Source organism: Podarcis gaigeae (genome assembly GCF_964106915.1).
Source record: "Podarcis gaigeae genome assembly, chromosome: 6".
Lineage (NCBI taxonomy): Eukaryota > Metazoa > Chordata > Lepidosauria > Squamata > Lacertidae > Podarcis > Podarcis gaigeae.
The window spans coordinates 40071940-40090010 of record NC_139682.1 but is presented as its reverse complement, the minus strand read 5'-3'; the positions used below and the strand labels follow the sequence as shown (position 1 = coordinate 40090010).

Genomic DNA, 18071 nt, shown 5'->3' with positions numbered 1-18071 from the left:
GGTTGATAATTTAAAATATATTACATTCCTGTGACATTAATCTCTCTCCCCCCCCCCCGCCTGCCCCCAACACCATCCCTGCAGCTTGGTCATCCTTTCTTTTTCATCAGAATACCTCAATATTAAAAGTGCCATTATGATTCTTAAGTGTGCAAGCAAGATTGCTTTCCTCACAGACTCAGCAACCATCTGTCCTGGCGGGGAGTTTGGTTTCATGATCCAGGGACTTTTCAGTAGTTTGTATCTTCTGCAATTCATTTGGCAGAACAGAAATGGCTGAATCAGAAGCAAAGCTGGAGAGAAGACAAATGGATCAAGGCTATTAGAGCTGATTTGAAACATCTTTTCAAGGCTAAAGAGAAATGCTCCCACATAACAGGTGGATGAGCTGAATGAGAGATACCTGAGGACAGTTTTTTGACATAAGATCAATAAAGGTTGGGCAAGGTAGCCCTCCAGATGTTGTGGATTCCATTTCTGAGCAAGAACATCCAGTGGTTAAGAATGGTGGACGTTGTAGTTCAGAACATCTGAATATCACTCTGATGGTCACCCGTGCATTAGAGCATTGCCCTTGTGCTCTGCATTTACCACCTCACATTCCCTTGAGCCACAACAGATTTTGTTAATGCATGGATCTGTCCATATCTTAAGGGGATATTTACACTTTCCACTGGAGTAGAAGCTTCTATCAACTTGTGTGTTTTGATAATATGAAATCCCACTCCTATGCAGTGGACTGCTGCCCTTTGGCAGGTTGTTTTTTTTAAAAAATCCTTAAAACTACTACAGTCGTACCTTGGAATTCAAACAGAATCTGTTCTGGAAGTCCATTCAACTTCCAAAACGTTCAGAAACCAAAGTGTGGCTTCTGATTGGCTGCCAGAAGCTCCTGCAGCCAAGCGGAAGCCCCTTCAGACATTTGGCTTTCAAAAATAGTTTGTAAACCGTAACAGTCATTTCCATGTTTGAGGCATTTGGGAGCCAAAACGTACAAGAACTAAGCTGTTTGAAAGCCAAGGTACGACTATATGAGAAGCAAATAGAAGGGCATAGCTAGAGCTATAAGATTTCAGGTTCAATCTCTGGCCTAAAACTGGACAGCCACTGTTGCTCAGTGTTGTAGACAATAGTGAGCTTGATTGGATTCTCCTCTTCCTCTTCCTCCTCCTCTTCCTCTTCCTCCTCCTCCTCCTCCTCCTATGTACTTTTCTCATCTGACTGGGTTGCCCTAGACACTCTGGGCAGCTTCCAACAGATATAAGGTAGCTTACTGCGTTCCTCTCTACAATGAAAGCAGGCACAACAGAAGTTAGAGAAAACTCTGTGAGACAGTCACACCAAATGTAGCTTCAAACATTCTCAGGATGAGCCACTCACATGGCTGAGTAAGTACCTGAGTTCCATAGATGGAACATGCAAAAATCCTTAAATAAGGGAATTACAAAGGACTAGCTGAACTTCCATTGACCTTCAGGACTCCAGAGAAGGATTCTTAGTCCTTCTGTTGGTACCAAGCATATACCATCTAGGTACCCTTCCTGCTTCTCCTCAGAAATTCACAGCCTGGAAAGTCTGTTATTGCTTTCTATCCAGGCAACATCCTCAGCTCACACTGAATGTGGTCAGAATGGGTGGCTGCACATCACACAACTTGTTTACTCTTTTGTAAGGCTACTCCCATACTATTTATAGCAATGGTATATGTATGCTGCTTAACTATCAGCTCCGTCTGGTGGTATAGTTCCTTGCACTTAACAAAGAATTGAAGTGCTTCTGCCCTCAAATGAAATGCAGTCAGGACAAGAACTGTCTACAGAGAAATGATACAAAAGGTTCTCATTTCCTTCCCTCCCTAGTGGAGAAGGCTTGGCGGAAAAAACCCCATAAAAGGACATTCCTTCCTCTTTGGATCATACACCAACATCCGAGAACACAAACAGTAATCACGAGGCCATTTGTAACATAGCTTGTCATTTCAGTGTGGTTTAATCTGTCTGTCACTTTCCTTTTCTTGGGCACTTGTTTTAATAAAGAAACATTAATAGGTTTATATTAATCTCCACAAGAGAAACAAATTTGTGTTTTTTCCTCCCCATTGTGGTTCTAAATCACTCAGCAGAACTCACCTACCTTAGTGTGGTGCTGACTGTAAATTATCACTAACTGACACAAGAATGATGGAGGTTTATAATGGGTTTCTCTGCAGTTGGAAGTAAAAGGTTAAGTATAGCCTTATGTTAGCAATAAGCTTTGCTGCGTCCATTTTGGGCTTTTATTTTAGACCACTTAATGTTTCTGAAAGTCAGGAGTAAATGAGTGGGTTTTTTTCTGCCTCCTCTCCCCCCCCCCCCCAGAAGAACCATTTATATACCAAGTGAGGTGGCATTTGGATTGTAAGTGATTATGTTGACATATGCCTTTGCTTTCTTTTCCTCTTCTTGCTCCTTGATCAATCATGGCTCGTCTTGACTTTGGGATCAACAGCAGACGCAGTTCTACCATAAGGAAGCAGGTAATAAAGACTTCATACAATTACAGAAAGATTAATTGATGCCATTTATATAATTGCCAGATGTTATTTCTTGCCACCAATATTTCATAGCGGGGGAAATGATGGGACCAACCCAAATTACCTTGGCCAGATCAAGACAGCCACCAAGTGCAGTCCTCAAAGGAGGGAACCCATAATCTCCTCCTTACCCAAAAGAATCTGCATAATGGATTGTTGTTTCAAGGAAAAAACCTAAACCAATATTAGTTTTGTGTTTGATAAATCACTAAGCTTATGAAGCTCCAAATGAACACTTCTCTATTCAGAGACGCCTCAGACCTAGTCATTACTAGCAGCAACACTGAACCCTTTTGGGGAGTGATTATGTCCACAGTATACAACAGCAAGCTGCCTCAATCTGATACATAAGGGCCTCCAAACTTCAAGCCTATACTTGATGGGGAATATTTAATTGTCTACATCTCTTGCTTTTTCCTCTTCTCCCTCCTTTTTCTCTAGATGATACTATATGTTGTAGATTTGCTGAGCCGAATGCTAGGGGAAGATAGATCTTAGTAAGAGACTCCGCTCTGATCCATTTGCTTGGGAGGGAGGGAGGCATGTGCAAAAGTCCGTTTTGGGGGCCTAATCTAGCCTCTATGGCAAAAATCCTAAAAAAGCTCAACAACTTTTGGGGGAAATTGTTTAAAAAAGGTCAACAACTTCAGTCGGCCCTCCCACATGTTCACTTCATCAAATCTGGCCTCTCTTTGAAAAAAGTTTGGACACCCCTGGTGCCATAAGCCAACACTCTGGCTCAAAAACAGTGTAAGCAAAACAAAGCAATTGCTTTCAAATTGTCCAGGGGAAGCTCTGGAGTGGGCAGGTCATCTTGAGACAATGTATTCAGATAACTGAGTGCATAGTCAGTGAGTTCAATAGACAGGGCTGCTCTGTGGTCCTAAGCTGTTTCACATGACATTGGAACTCCAGGGACACAGAGAGGGAGAGGGGCCTTGGCAGGCTAAAGGGTCCTGGGCAAGAGCATCCCTTGATGATATTTTAGTATACTTTGTTGTAGGCTTAGTATTTATCCTTGACTCACTTGGATGTAACACAGCAGTGTGATCTGTTTCATATAGATGAAAACTTTCATGCCCTCCCCACTTTGTGTGTGTGTTCTCTCCCCTTATCCTCTACTGTCTGGGGCCTCTGAGTTTGAAGCTATTGCCCTCTAATGGCTTTAGCCAGTATAAGCAGTGTATCATAATTCTCCTATATACTCACATTTATGCTACTCAGCTTATTGCTTCTGTCTACTCTAATTTTTTACTAGGGTTCTTGGCCGCTCAGCTTGCCTTCCTCTTCTGCTTTGCTAGATAGGATTTTGTTAAATGTGCACGTGTGCTCCACTAATAAGAGAAAATCCAATATATATATTTTTTGTCCCTGGTGGATGATTTACAGCATTGTAATTTGGGCACAAGAATAAAGAAGCTAGGTCATATTGTCATGGGACAGGGAGGACCTGATATCTTTTTCTAGGCCAGTTTTGATTTGAGGCTTCACTTGTTCATGTAGTAGTTGGTTTTTATATTGTTAATAACTTGAAGCATACAGGAATATTAAGTTAATTTCTCCATAAAGTAGTCTGTTTCTATTTTGAAGTCAATTCTATATCAGGATAACCAGCTCCATGTGTCTATTACTGATGATACCTTTGCCACTGAAGAAATTAAAGACAAAATATTTTGGCATAACATATTCCAAATAAGATATGTAAAAATTCCAATGAGCTTTTTCTCGTTGTAAATCCAATTCCTTGTTGCATGCAAATGTTTGCTTTTATCCTCCTGTACCATGAAGCCTTTTTCTTCTTCTTTTTTGGAGTAGAATGAAAGGATTTGTAAGGCCTTTGATTTTATTTATTTTTGTTTACATAACGCACATGGTTGGGAAATGGCGGAAAGGCTTGCCATGATTTGTATACTTGCCTCACCCTTCCAAGCTATACAAATTAGAGGCTCTTTTATTTTCTAAGTGCCCTTATGGGGGGGGGGGGTTGTTTCCTGCCATCTACGTGTTTTTCTCTTGCAAATCTCAATCTTTGAATACCTGAAACACTTAATTTCTGGAGGCTGTGTGGTTGTGTTTACGCACTTGAAAAAAACTCAGTAGAACTTCTAAGATCTCTCATTGGATTCACCAGTGTTTGTTTTCTGTCAAGTCACACCAAATGCTGCAAATCCCCCTTTGCGGGTGGAGGAGCAGCTTGGGCTAGAGACAGGAGCTCTTTGTCACACCCTACCTGTCTCTGCTCCTCCCAGCATCCCTCCACCCCATAGTGAGCTCCCCCTTCTGCCTGCTGATGGAAAGCCTCAAAATGGAGCATTCTGGGGGAGGAGGGATATATGAGCCAGCCTGGCATCCCCTAGATGCCCAACCAGCCCCACTGCCACCGCAGCACTATGGGGCCTGATTGGAGCCTATTCAAAGGTTGGTGCAGAGATTTCTATTGCTGTCCTCCTGCCCCCTTCCACATACACACAGTCCTCCCTAGCCATGCTGGGGATTGCAGACTAAGGTACTATAATGAAAAGATAGCTGAAACAGCAGGGAATTATCACCTTCAATATAACCACAATACTGAATAATGGCAATAATCCCTGTTTAAGCATTCTCTATGAGGGTGAATAAATTCCAACTCCAGGTTTAACCTAGACTTTCTTTGAGAGAGAGAGTGCGAGAGACTGAGTGTGTTCTGGCAGTTAAAATACAGAAAATCCAATAGCTATTAATGACTCCCCCCAGTGTGTGGATACACAAAGAAAGCATATATTGCACAGTGTCTGCCGTGTAGGAATTTTGTGATGGGAAGTATCCCTCCACCTGTAGCCTTTTCCGAAGAATGTTCATTTCGGAACTGTATCATTTTTTTAAAGCTGCACTATCATTTGAATATTCTTTTCATCGCATATTTCTCCTTTTGTTGTTCAGGATTCCAGCCAAGCGATTCCCCTGGTGGTGGAGAGCTGCATACGATTCATTAGCAGACATGGTGAGTTTGGATATAGTCAAGCTAAAGTGTAGTTTGTTCTGCAAAGTATTCGAGTAGCCTGTAGAAGCATAGTCAGGACTGTGATCTGAAAACACAGGAGGCAGCTAAAGCTAAAGCTGGTCTAAGTCTTGTTTGGTCCTAGATGAGAGACCTCCAGTCAACCCTGTGGACATTGCCTTGAGTTTCCTCTTGGAAAGAGCAGGAAATATAAGTGAAATAAAAGGCAGGACAGAATCAAAATGCATAAGTAGAGCACAGCTTGTGATTGTAGGACTGCCTTTTAGAAAATGCCCTGGACATTTTGAATTAAAGTATAGAAATGTTTTAAATAAATCTGTAAAGTTTGCATACGGTGATTTTTCCACTCGAGCTAACTGCATTCTTATTTTAAAAATTTAATCAATAACTTAATACATTTGTATTAATAAATTTACATAAGTATTTAATAAATGGGTAATAATATTTTATGGAGCCATTCTGTTTTCTGAACTGTGACACAGGAGCCAAAGGTATACACACATATTATATGTTTGGTCCTTCTGGAATTCTGATACGTGATTCTTTTTCTTCCTGTTTGCTCTCTCTTAGCATTAAGGTGTTGCTTCTTTATTCCTTTCAAATCTATCTTTTCCTTCACCTTATGAGTTCTGAGATTTCAGCAGGCACGTCCTGTGTATTGCTGAACTTTTAGTCAGAGTGGAATGGTATCCCTTGTTCTATCAGAAGGCTATTTTGTCTATTTAGGGTTGTTTTGTCATAGTTCTGCCAAGTCTTCCTCCTGCCTGCAGCCTTTCATGTCACTTCTAACTCTGTTCCAGAAAGGTTTTCCCAACCCTCTGGAACAGAATTTGGGTGCACATAGGGGGAATTCCTCTCTCACATTGTGGAGATGGAAGCCTTCATTGGATCAGGAAACATGTATCAGGAAGATGCTACTCTATGTATTTATATCATTTATCTATTTATGTTCTTCCATTTGTATTATGCCTTTTTTCCACCATGAGACCCAAGATTTGTGTGGTTACTCATCCAATCACTGACCCAGACATGCTTAGTCTCAGCAAGATTATTTGTTCAAAAATCATAATTACCACAATTTAAAAGATTTATGAAATAAACACTGTTCCACAGGAAATAAGGTATACTCTAAGATAATTAATTTATCTTTGGCTATATGATATGTTAACATAAATGGCTCTAGATCAAAGCTTTGCATGTTGCTGATCCCCCCCTCCACACCCCTATCTTCTTCTAGCGAACACAAACATACTTTATGTGTAAGAGACATTTTGTTATCTGATAACAAATAGCAGATTTTCTCCCAAGTCATTACAGGCTGCATTTCTGAAAATGATCTATGAAAGAAGTGTTCCTTAGGGAACATAGAGTCAGATCCAGTCTTTGCTCCATGAATGGAAATTCCCCACTGCTCATCAAAGGGCCCTTCTATTCAAAGACCAAAGATTTTGGATCCAACCCATATATGGTAGAATAACATAATGCACTACAGTCTTCAAAAATTGCTCACCATATATATGCAAACAATTTATTAATAGAAGTTTTGACACATCTTTTCAGTTATGCTGCTGGTATTTTAACTTACTACCTACATTTCTATACTGCCCTTTATCTGAGAACCACAGGGCAGTTTACAATATAAAAACACAAAAATACATACCTTAGTAACAAACAGTACCCCCCCACACACTGCCGTCCCAACACACACAGTTTAAAAAGCTACAGATTGTTCAATTGCCCAAAGGCCTGGGAGAACAGGAATGCTTTTACCTGGCTCCTAAAGGTACCCAACGACAGTGCCAGACGAGGTTCCCTGGGTATAGTCTAGAAGCCTTCATTTGGGATAGGTGGTTAAATAGGATGTCTGAGCATATTTTTAAGAAGTTGTACCACTTCTGCGGATGGCAAGGTAAAAATATATTCCATATCCAATTGAACATCCTGATGTTATCAAATTTGGGACCTGCTTCCTGCCCACATTAACAGTTAAATCTTTCAGTTCATCTGGAACTAACTTATAATTTAAAATAAACATTACATTTTACATCTGTTTCAGAATTTTAAATAAGTTTCAGATTTCTTGGCTCAGTTATTCTGGGTGCTTTTTTTTGCAAGTTGCTCTAGTGGCAGGTCTTTTGTAACCCTGCTTCCTCTATGCAACATCAGCCAATATGATAGCAAGGTACGATGGGCTTAGATCTTTATAGTATAAAACTGTTCTTGGTTTTCATCATGGTTGTGGGTGTATAAGTTCCGTTCTGGTTGCTGTTGCCAACTCCTTCTTTCCCAATAGTCCCAGGCCACAGATTCAGTTGTTCTGACTCAAGGGACAAGGCAATTGAGCAGCTCGGCAGCTGTATCCATGACTGAGCATCCCTTTTTAGGATCCACTCTGCTCACCCCAAAAGGGGGGGGAGGGGCTAGAAAAGGTGCCCTAAACATAGTCTGCCTCCCTTTTCCCCTGACTGGATTAGCGTGCCCAGTGGAGTCACCACCTAGCGGTGAACTTTGGAACATGGAATATTGTCATTGTCAAATAACACAGACAGCGAACGTCTTGAACACAGAACTGCCATCATTGCAAGAGAGCTGTGACGTTTTAACATCAATATTGCAGCGCTTCAAGAGACTCGAAGAGCAGGTGAGGGACAACTGAAGGAAGAAAAAGAAGGCTACACATTTTTCTGGAAAGGTCTATCTGAACAAGAACATTGAATACATGGGGTAGGCTTTGCTATCAAAAACGACCTTGTGAAGCTCCTGTCAGAAGTCCCTACCTGCATTAATGAGCGACTCTCAACCCTTCAAATAAAGCTCACCAAGAACCAACAGGCTACTATTATAAGCGCATATGCACCAACACTGGATGCTGATGAAGACATTAAAGAAGAATAAACAAAAAAAATTCCTTCCAGTAGCACCTTAAAGACCAACTAAGTTAGTTCTTGGTATGAGCTTTCATGTGCATGCACACTTCTTCAGATACGAAAACTCATACCAAGCATACGAAAGCTCATACCAAGAACTAACTTAGTTGGTCTTTAAGGTGCTACTGGAAGGATTTTTTTTTTTTTTTGACTATGGCAGACCAACACGGCTACCTATCTGTAATTAAAGAAGAATGTTACTCTCAGCTGGATACCGTCCTATCAGAGATGCCTAAGGAAGATAAAATTAGCCTCCTGGGTGATTTTAATGCAAGAGTTGGGCGAGATTACGGACTCATTGTTAAAACCTTGTTTATGGAAGACAATCTTACTCGGCTACGAGTGATCACCGAAGAAGAAGAAGAAGAAGACGAAGAAGAAGAAGAAGAAGAAGAAGAAGAAGAAGAAGAAGAAGAAGAAGGGTGTATAAATGGCCAAAGTGGCATCCACCAGATGGTGTTGGGACTAAAAGTCCTGTCAATTTGGCCCATGCTGGCTGGGGCTGATGGGAGTTGGAGTCCAGCAACATCTGGAAGGCATCAAGGCATCACACTGGTGTATAGTGTTGAAGGTCTTAAAGAAACAATTCTGAACAGCTTCTGGCCCATCCTTGCCCACCATGCCCCAAACCTCAACTTCCTAAGCTGTTTGTAGAACGTAGGTGGTTGTCTCCTGTGAAAAAGTAACATTAGGTATGGTATTAGCTGTCACCTCCAGATTTTCCACCCAAGATTCTCCCTCATTCAGTATGGATCTGAGTATTGAAAAGGTTTAATCGGATTTATAACAGTAATAATTCCCCATTTATAGTGATGAGAATTCTCCTTTCACATAAGCCTGTTCCCTGGATAACAATATTTGTAATTATACTATCCAACATTAAAATTAAGTACTATTTTAGTTATCCCACCAGCTGTGTTCCAGGTGAGTCTATCTAGCTATCTTAAGCTCTTCTTCTTATTAGTTTTCTCTAGTCTCTCTTTTCTACTTCCTCAAGGGGATTTTCCCTGGAGGCTTATCTGGCCTAGGGATGGACATATGTAAGAATAGAAACATTTCTCTAGTGATTACTCCTGGGCAGTAAAATTATTCCTATACAGTTATGGGATTCATATATAAGAAAGCAAACTACTGATCTCCTTTATTGTTTCCTTTTAGCATTGGTTTAAGTAATCTTTAAATAAAAGCAAGATTTGTCTACACTGGAGATAATATGAATTTCCTCTGCTGCTGTTATCATCCCCTTCTTGTTTTTGGTACTAAAATATTATGAAGAATCAAACAAGCGTCTGCACTTGATATGTGATGAGGGATTATCCTTCCTAGTAGAGAGCTCCTTACCCTAACGCCTTAGGACCACCATCACTATGATTTGCTTTTCTTTCATACTATGTAGCAACATATTTTCTATAAACCATTTGATAGATTCCCCTAGAATTTCTGCCTTGACAATTGATCTTAATTAAATGACCTGAAGTGTGACCTTTGTCTAGAAAATCGGTCATCTTAATTGACTTGGCACTGTTGTTTCTCTATGCTTAGCCTTTTGTTTTTTTAAGGCTCTGCATGGAAAGGCACAGGATTCTGATTCAGCACCACATTCCCACCAAGGTTTGTACTATGATTTAAGGCTAATGGGTTCTCCGGAAGAGCTAAATCATGACCCCAGGTTCGGACAATGTGCTAAGTCAAACCACGGCTTAGCACAACAACAGTAGAATTGCCAGAGAGGAGCACAGCACTCACAATCTCCTCTCCCGGAACCTGCACATTTGCAGCTAAGCCATGGTTTGGCTTAGTGTGGTGTCCAAAGCAAGCCGCTGATTCAACAAAATCTTATCTTAATTTGATTTTCTAGTCTGAGTGAACCCCATTTGAAAAACTGCCATCTAATTCATCTTGCATTGTGAAAATTTATTGATGCTACCAAAAATCCTCTTTCAATGATGGTAGTGTTAGTATATAACACTTCTTGAACAATTGCTTAATTATTATTAATTTAGAAGACACATTACACTATCGTTAAGACGCTGGTTGTCCAGGAAATGCAGAATTAGAGCAGGGGTAGGCAAGTGGTCTGTAAAGCCCAACAGCCTTCTGCTGATTTTCTTGGCAGCAGCAACAGCTGCACCAAAGCAGAAGAAAGTCAACCGCCCAATTTCCTTTGTTGCGCCAATGTTCCATTGTCTTTTATAACAGCCTGGCTGTGGTGGTGTTGGCAGCAATGAAGAAAACCCAAACAAACCACCCAGTGTTCTCTCTTCTGTGATTTCTGTTGGTCTCAGGAACACTCAGTCATCATTGGAGGAGCATCGCCGGCACTGGACAAGATTGCAAGTGATTCTCCTCCCATCTCACCCTTTTGAAGCATCAGAGAAAAGCTGCAGGCTTTTGCCTCCAGCATCATCTGACTCCTACAAGCAGGCAGGAGGTGGATTCCTGACAGGAAGGAAGAAGTCAATGCCAAGTTGGAGAAAGGCCCTAAGGGGGCAGAGTAGGGCTGGGGCTGGTGACCGGTGTTCTTTTGGGGCTTGCTGATTTAGAATTTGTTGACAAAGCTCCATCCCATTGCAGCCACGTGATGGTGCGCATGCAGGACACACTCAGGAAAGACACACACATGATCACTTGCTCCCTTTCTCCCCAGGCCTAATCTTTCACAGAATCGCCTCTCATATGCTTGAAAATGATAAAGTACCGTATTTTTCGCTCTATAACACGCACCTGACCATAACACGCACATAGTTTTTAGAGGAGGAAAATCCGTAGGCATGCTACCCGTAGGCATTCCCTCCATAACACGCACAGACATTTCCCCTTTCTTTTTAGGAGGAAAAAAGTGAGTGTTATGGTGCAAAAAATACAGTAAATGCCTTAGTACACTCTAAAGTACAGTGATTACTTCAAACTTCTGGGAGCGGGAAATGTCCCATGAAGGCACCACCATCTATAAGAGTCAAACATGTTATTTGTCGTCCTGAAAGTAGTTCCTTGGAATTGCTTCTAATAGAGCACAATCTGTGTGCAAATGTGCGCCATCTGTTTCTCTTTCAGGCCAAGATAAGTTTAGCAAGCCTTGATGTCATTCCTCGCCCCCTTCCTTTCTCTCTCTAGAATCTGTCTCATTCCAGAATTGCTACCCTAAGAGCCCCGTTGTTCTAGGAACCATGGATGCTTCCTCAGTGCTGTGTGTCTTTTAGAAGCCATTAAAATCAGTCTTATTGGCTTCCTAAATGCTAAAGTGAATTTTAAAAAATTAAACGAATACTTTTTAGCAACGTATGAATTGTGCCAACTTATTGCTGTGGATTTAATTACACCAGTGCTGGTGTGCCACTTTTAATTAATTTTAGCTGTCAAACAAGTTGGATTAACGGTCGGGTAATGATATGTCATCTCGATTTGGATTAGCGTGTTCTTATATCATCATGTTGTTGAATTTGACAGATAACTGAATTTCAGTGACTGAAGGAAGGATTGTAAGAATGTTGTAAGTGTACTTCCTTAGGTATTTCTGTTTTCATGGATTTCTCTTATTTTCTTTGCAGGGCTGCAGCATGAAGGGATATTCAGGGTGTCAGGATCTCAGGTTGAGGTGAATGATATAAAAAATGCATTTGAGAGAGGTAAGAGTAGTTGGGTTTTTTGTATTGCACAATTCTCTGCAATGTGTCTTCATGCTTCTGGGTTATTAGTTTAAGCGAGTTGAGACTGAAGTCATAAATGAAGACTTCAAAGGTCTGCCCAATCTTAGGCAATTCCCACTTCCCCCAGCGGTTCCCACACACTGCATCTCAGATTGTTTAAGTAGACCCCCAACACGCTGAAGAGTTTGGGAGGGCACAGGTGGCTGCAAGGGGAAGCAGAAAACAGAGCCTTTAGTTGTCCTTAGTTACCTTAGAATCATATATACTATACCTTAAGCCCATTATCATTAAAACAGAGTGGTGCTTTCAAGTCACCATTCTCTTCTTTCCAAAACATGGCACCTGTATTCTCCAGTCAGCTTGGAAGGCTGGTCTTGATATCACACAATATTTTACCTTCAAATTATCTGCCTATTAAAAGCAGAGCAGCATGTCCAACCCATGTCAAAGGGCCTCTAGCTAACAGTGCGTATGTGTGTAACTTTATCAGTCGTGAGGTTATGGAGATTGCTGTGGATTTGTCCTTTGCCTGAGAATAAGAGATGATCAATAAGGGTTCGTGGAATTCTGTTTTGTGGTGGGCGGATGTCAGATGCAAAAGGTCACACTTTATGGAGCATTTATGGAAGGCTGCTTAGAGAAAATAGATAACTGTTTTAGTATCTTTGCATTCATAACATTGATTTTTTCCCATTTCATCGCTCATGGCCTCAAATCCAGTGAGGTACTAAACTAATGAAGTTAACCTTAATGTATGTGAGTTTATTACTTCATCAAGAGCCCTTGGTGACAGTTAATATTGGGGATAATGCTCTAATTCATAGTTGCCTATTTATTATACTCTGTGGTGTTAAGATAATAGCTGTTCCTTGACTATTTCTCTCTGGATATCTCTGTGAGAGCAAGAGAGAAGGCTTGCCCCATCATCAAATCTGATTAGGTCCAACAGCAAGTTCTCCTTTGGGACTTTCTGCTTCGGTGCAAATCTTTCCTTTGTCTTTGGCCAAAACCAAACCTATAAACTCCAGTAGATTACGAGTCACACCAGAGACCTGTGTGCTTGTGCACTTCATTAGCTTTGCTAGTCTAGCACCACCTGCCTTTGAAGCTGAGCAGGCTGGTGATCAAGCTCTCCATCAGTTGCATGTAAGGCTTTACTGGAAGCACAGCAACTCAGCTCTGCTGAAAGACAGAAGGGCCTTCATGTTGCAACTTAGAATCATAGAACTGTAGAGTTGGAAGGGACCCTGAGGATCATCTAGTCCAACCCCCTGCAATGCAGGAATATGCAGCTATTGCATACGGGGATCAAACCTGCAACCTTGGTGTTATCTGCGCCATGCTGTCTCCTGTTGCCCCATGTACATATGTTAACCTTTTGTTGTCTGTCTTTGGATAGGAGTTGGGGCTGCTGAGAGGTGTTGCTTACCCAATGTACTTACATAGAATCTTTTGTTGGATACCTATTTGGGGGGGGGGAGGGGAGGGGTTTGAAGTCATTATAGGTTACATATTATGAGCCGCTTGGGCTCCTGCCTGTTATTTCTCCTTCTGTGAGGTTCAAGCTTCTGATAGATTACTACTTATTTTATTTTGTTAATATGCACCTTTTCTGTCTGTTCTCTTGTCATTCTTGTTTTGTGATAACCAGGGGAGGATCCACTGGCTGGAGATCAAAATGACCATGATATGGACTCAATAGCAGGTGTACTAAAGCTCTACTTTCGTGGGCTAGAGCATCCCCTCTTCCCCAAGGAAATCTTTCATGACCTGATTGCCTGTGTCAGTAAGTAGCACAAGGATGAAATGAGTCAGTTGAAGATAAGGCATGCAAAGAAACACAACACAAGGAGATAGCTGCCCCTGTCGAGTGACAGAATGAGTAGCAAACCACAAAGGTGTAAAAATATTTAACGTAGAAGGTAACACATATTCTAATGTGCATTGAAGTGGAAATGTTTTTCTTCAGGAGATATGTTAAAATGACAATTTTAATGCATGAAAACAATAATCAAAATGTTAATGCCATTCACCAATGCAAAATCTAACCCCAACAAAAATTGAACGCGCTCTTCTTCAGACAGAATTCTTAATATATCTGGCACAAAGCACATTTTCTATAATACATATAATAAAGATTCTTGCACCTTCTGACATTTTTCTCTCTGTGCCCTCTGCCCCCATAAAAGTCAGTTAATGATAACATCTTACATAGTTCAGCCTTTTTTATATATCTGTGGGAACTTGCTCATTATCCATCCTCTGTGTCTACACAAATCTCCCCTCTTTACACCCCCCCCCCCAGCACTTGTAAGACTTCAGCTATCTCTCTAAAACCATGCTGCTGGCTTCTTAGAACATTCCCTGATACTTTGATAGTATCTCAAGGAAAATGAGGAAGAAACCGGAATTGTACAAGGTTGTATTAGAACCCACTATAATTTGATGCCCCAGTTTGTTGCTGAGGTGGCAACATTAAACGCAGAACAAGAGTTGGAAAGAGGACCTCTTTCTGTTTGCTTCTCATTAGCCAAGGCCTGTTGACAGTTAAGTCATCAATATGTCTATTGTATTAATTCATTTAAAATGTTTTCTATATTGCCTTTCAGCCCAGAATTCCATAGCAATTAACAGATTAGAACTACTAATGAAACATCAGGGAAATACTATGTTAAAGAGAAACTGACCGACAAGCAGTACAGGAAGTCTCCTAGTTGACTCACCCTTAAAAAAAGAAAGAAAAGGCGGGGGGGGGGGGAGAACGTGCTGTCTATCCTGTTTGAAGACACAGTAGTTGCAATGTGTCTTGGGCTGTATGTATATTTAGAAACCCAGCAGCTGTGTCTTTTTTTGGCCGGGTACCTTCCATAACCATAAGAGTCAATTCCTTATGGTGTTTCTGTACAGAACATAGAAAATGACTTTCAACTAGTTAAGCTGTTAACGTACAACTTTATCATTTCAAGGGTGCTTTTTAATGTTCTTATGACTTCAAGTTTGCAATGAACTCCCCCTGACTCATTCAGAGAGCAAACAATGAATCCATTGTCCGAGTGTAAGAATGTCAGTGATGGAAGCAGCCTTTGAAGTAGCATGTAGGAGAGCTCCTTTTAAAAGGATCTGTGGTTTCATTCTCCCTGCAAATTAGTCTACACAGTTTTACTCCTGTTAGATGAAAAGAGCAGTCTGTTGCCAAATAATTCTGGGCTTCCAGAGCCAAGGATATATGCTGCCCACTTTTTCCCATTAGACTGCTGCAGACAGAGCTCTTTACCTCACCCTCCAGTTATGTTAATCTATCTGTGGAATACTGTGCCAAAGGTTTCGCTTAAGACACCCACTTTACAGAGCTAACTTTAATGGGCTATTGTGTTGCGGCTTGTGCAACATACAACACTCAATTCACCCGCACTGCATGGACCTTGAAGATAAATTTCTCATCTGCTTTGAAGGACCTTTTTCATAACAGATAGGAAATCATGCCTCTGTCATCTTCTGTGCAGGGCTTCATGAATGTTTTCAAGAACTGCTCAGACCCTTTCCTTCCAAGTTGCTTTTGTTGCCTTTCCCCCCCCCATCCCACCCCAAATTAAGGGTCATTTCACAAATGACACTGAAGTCACGTTTCTGTTTTACTTCATGTGTCATCTTGAGGGGCTACAGGTGGCAGTAAGTTCTCACTTCCCATGTGATAAAATAGACTCTGGCACAGTCTTCATGCATTGGATTTTTCCTGCACCCATATAAATATGAAACAGTACTCAAAAGTAGCAATGTAAAGTTTCCATAGATATTGCAATGCCACTTATTGTGTGATTAAACAGCAGCTGCTTCTCTTTTTTCTCCTTCCTCCCAGCAATGGACAATTTGCAGGAGAGAGCTCTACACATCCGGAAAGTCCTCCTGACTTTGCCTAAAACCACTTTGATTGTAATGAGATACCTCTTTGCATTCCTCAATCAGTAAGTATTCCTCAAGCACAACAGATAGGTCTGTAGTGTTGATTTGCCAAGTAAGAATCATAAAGTTGATGGGCCTTGCTTGGTTCAAGGAGTCCAGAAGCCTCAAGAGATGACTCTCCACCCTTTGTGTGAAGGCTTCCATGAGACCTGCAAGAAAGAGGCTCTCCCAGTCATTCAGATTCTGCACAGAACTGAGTTCCTGATCACTTAAGTGTAAAGCATTTGTTTCTTTTTAGTTGGAGCCTGTGCTTGAGCTCATCTCTGAATGTCACTTGTATTTTTACTGCCAACCTGTGGGCTTTTTTTTCTTGTTCAGGTAGCATTCTGTTGGCAAAAATCACCATGACCAGTATTGCTGTTCCTGTTTCTAAGGGGAAATCTTGCTAAAAGAGCTACCTTTTAGGGACAGCCATCATTTCAGGGTACTGGAGAATTTTTGTTCGGATGAAATAAGGCCTGTCTTGAGACTTCCTGTAGTATTGCTCTGGAAAACAATGAGGTCTTGATTGCGGCCTGGAAAATTCAAAACCATATCCCCACACAGTGTGTCATTGTCCTGCCACCCCTCCAGATACTGTTAGATAGGAAAGACCCCACTTCCTGCAGCTCAGGAACAGAACTTTCCACAGCAGTGTTAGGAAATTCTTCCATGCCTTGGGATTCCCTTCCCTCAGATGCCGCTTCTAAGTCACTGAAGTGAATGGCTGCTTCCGCCCTTAATAGTGTCTCATTATTCAAAGAACTGGACTGGAAAACTGTGTTTGTTTCAAGAAGAATTGTCCAGGCATCAAATAACCCTGTTTTGTGCTTAACCATTAACTTGGTGCCCTGAAATGCCCAAACTGATGCAATTTGCTTTTAAGATTTAATCACACAAACCTGACCGTTTAGAAAACTGTATTGCCACGGAGGACACTCACTCTTCTCACTTTGCATTTTAATTTGGCAAATATATAGCTTTGGAGGGGTTCTAAACAGGGGACAATCCCAACATTGGAGGGAAGGAGTTTGGTTTTGAGAATCCCGTGTATGAACATGAGGGGCTAAAAAAGCAGGTGCCAGCCACTGGATGTTGCTAGCTAGCAGAGTTCATATTTTGTTCATATAGCAGAGTTCATATTTAGCTTGCTCTAAATATGATGCAGGAGGCGCTGTGGTGTAAACCACTGAGCCTTGGGCTTGCTGATCGGAAGGTCGGTGGTTTGAATCCCCACAACAGGGTGAGCTTCCATTGTTTGGTCCCAGCTCCTGCCCACCTAGCAGTTCAAAAGCACATCAAAAAGTGCAAGTAGATAAATAGGTACCGCCTCAGCGGGAAGGTAAACGGTGTTTCCGTGAGCTGCTCTGGTTTTGCCAGAAGCGGCTTAGTCATGTTGGCCACATGACCTGGAAAAACTGTCTGTGGGCAAACGCCGGCTCCCTCGGGCTATAGAGCAAGATGAGCACCGCAACCCCAGAGTCATCCGCGACTTGACTTAACTGTCAGCGGTCCTTTACATTTTTTATCAGTAAGATATGTTGGAAGGAATGAAGTATGTGATAACATATCTGGTTAAAAATCAAGCTTTATTCTATAACTCTTTCCCCCACTTAAAACCTTATTTCCAGAAACTTAATTAAATGCTTGCAAAGGAAACTGAGACTCCAGCCTCCTTTCGGCATTTGCTTGAACATGTGACAGTTAAAATTGTGTAGAGGATGTAGTCATGCCTGCAAGCCCCACCCTGTGTCCCCAGCCCTGCATGTGGATTCCTTTCCAACCTTTGTGCATTCAGCACAGATGTCCATGTGCGATTTGGATGATCATGCTTAGAAGCCTTTGCCCAGTGAAGAGCAGTAATAAGGCAGGGTTCCTTATCGTGACAAGGTTCCTATGCATGTTCAGCCAAACACACAAAGGTCTTGGAGGAGCCCGAGTTCTTGGGGATCTTAGTTTGCATATGTGTCCCGCACCGTTCTACACAT

At 41.5% G+C, this 18071-nt stretch overlaps 1 protein-coding gene across 8 annotated transcripts in view; it reads left to right on the top strand.

Moving 5' to 3' along the window:
- The window catches only part of SRGAP2 (SLIT-ROBO Rho GTPase activating protein 2), a 201514-nt gene that overhangs the window by 158965 nt on the left and 24478 nt on the right, over positions 1 to 18071 (top strand). For 6 of the 8 annotated variants that reach the window (XM_083745467.1, XM_083745465.1, XM_083745466.1 and 3 more), the window contains 5 exons: positions 2488 to 2515; positions 5492 to 5552; positions 12046 to 12123; positions 13796 to 13930; positions 16001 to 16106. In XM_083745467.1, coding sequence (XP_083601593.1) covers positions 2488 to 2515; positions 5492 to 5552; positions 12046 to 12123; positions 13796 to 13930; positions 16001 to 16106 — 408 coding nt within the window. The remainder of the gene's footprint in view (positions 1 to 2487; positions 2516 to 5491; positions 5553 to 12045; positions 12124 to 13795; positions 13931 to 16000; positions 16107 to 18071) is intronic. The other 2 variants (XM_083745469.1, XM_083745468.1) reach the window with 1 other exon arrangement.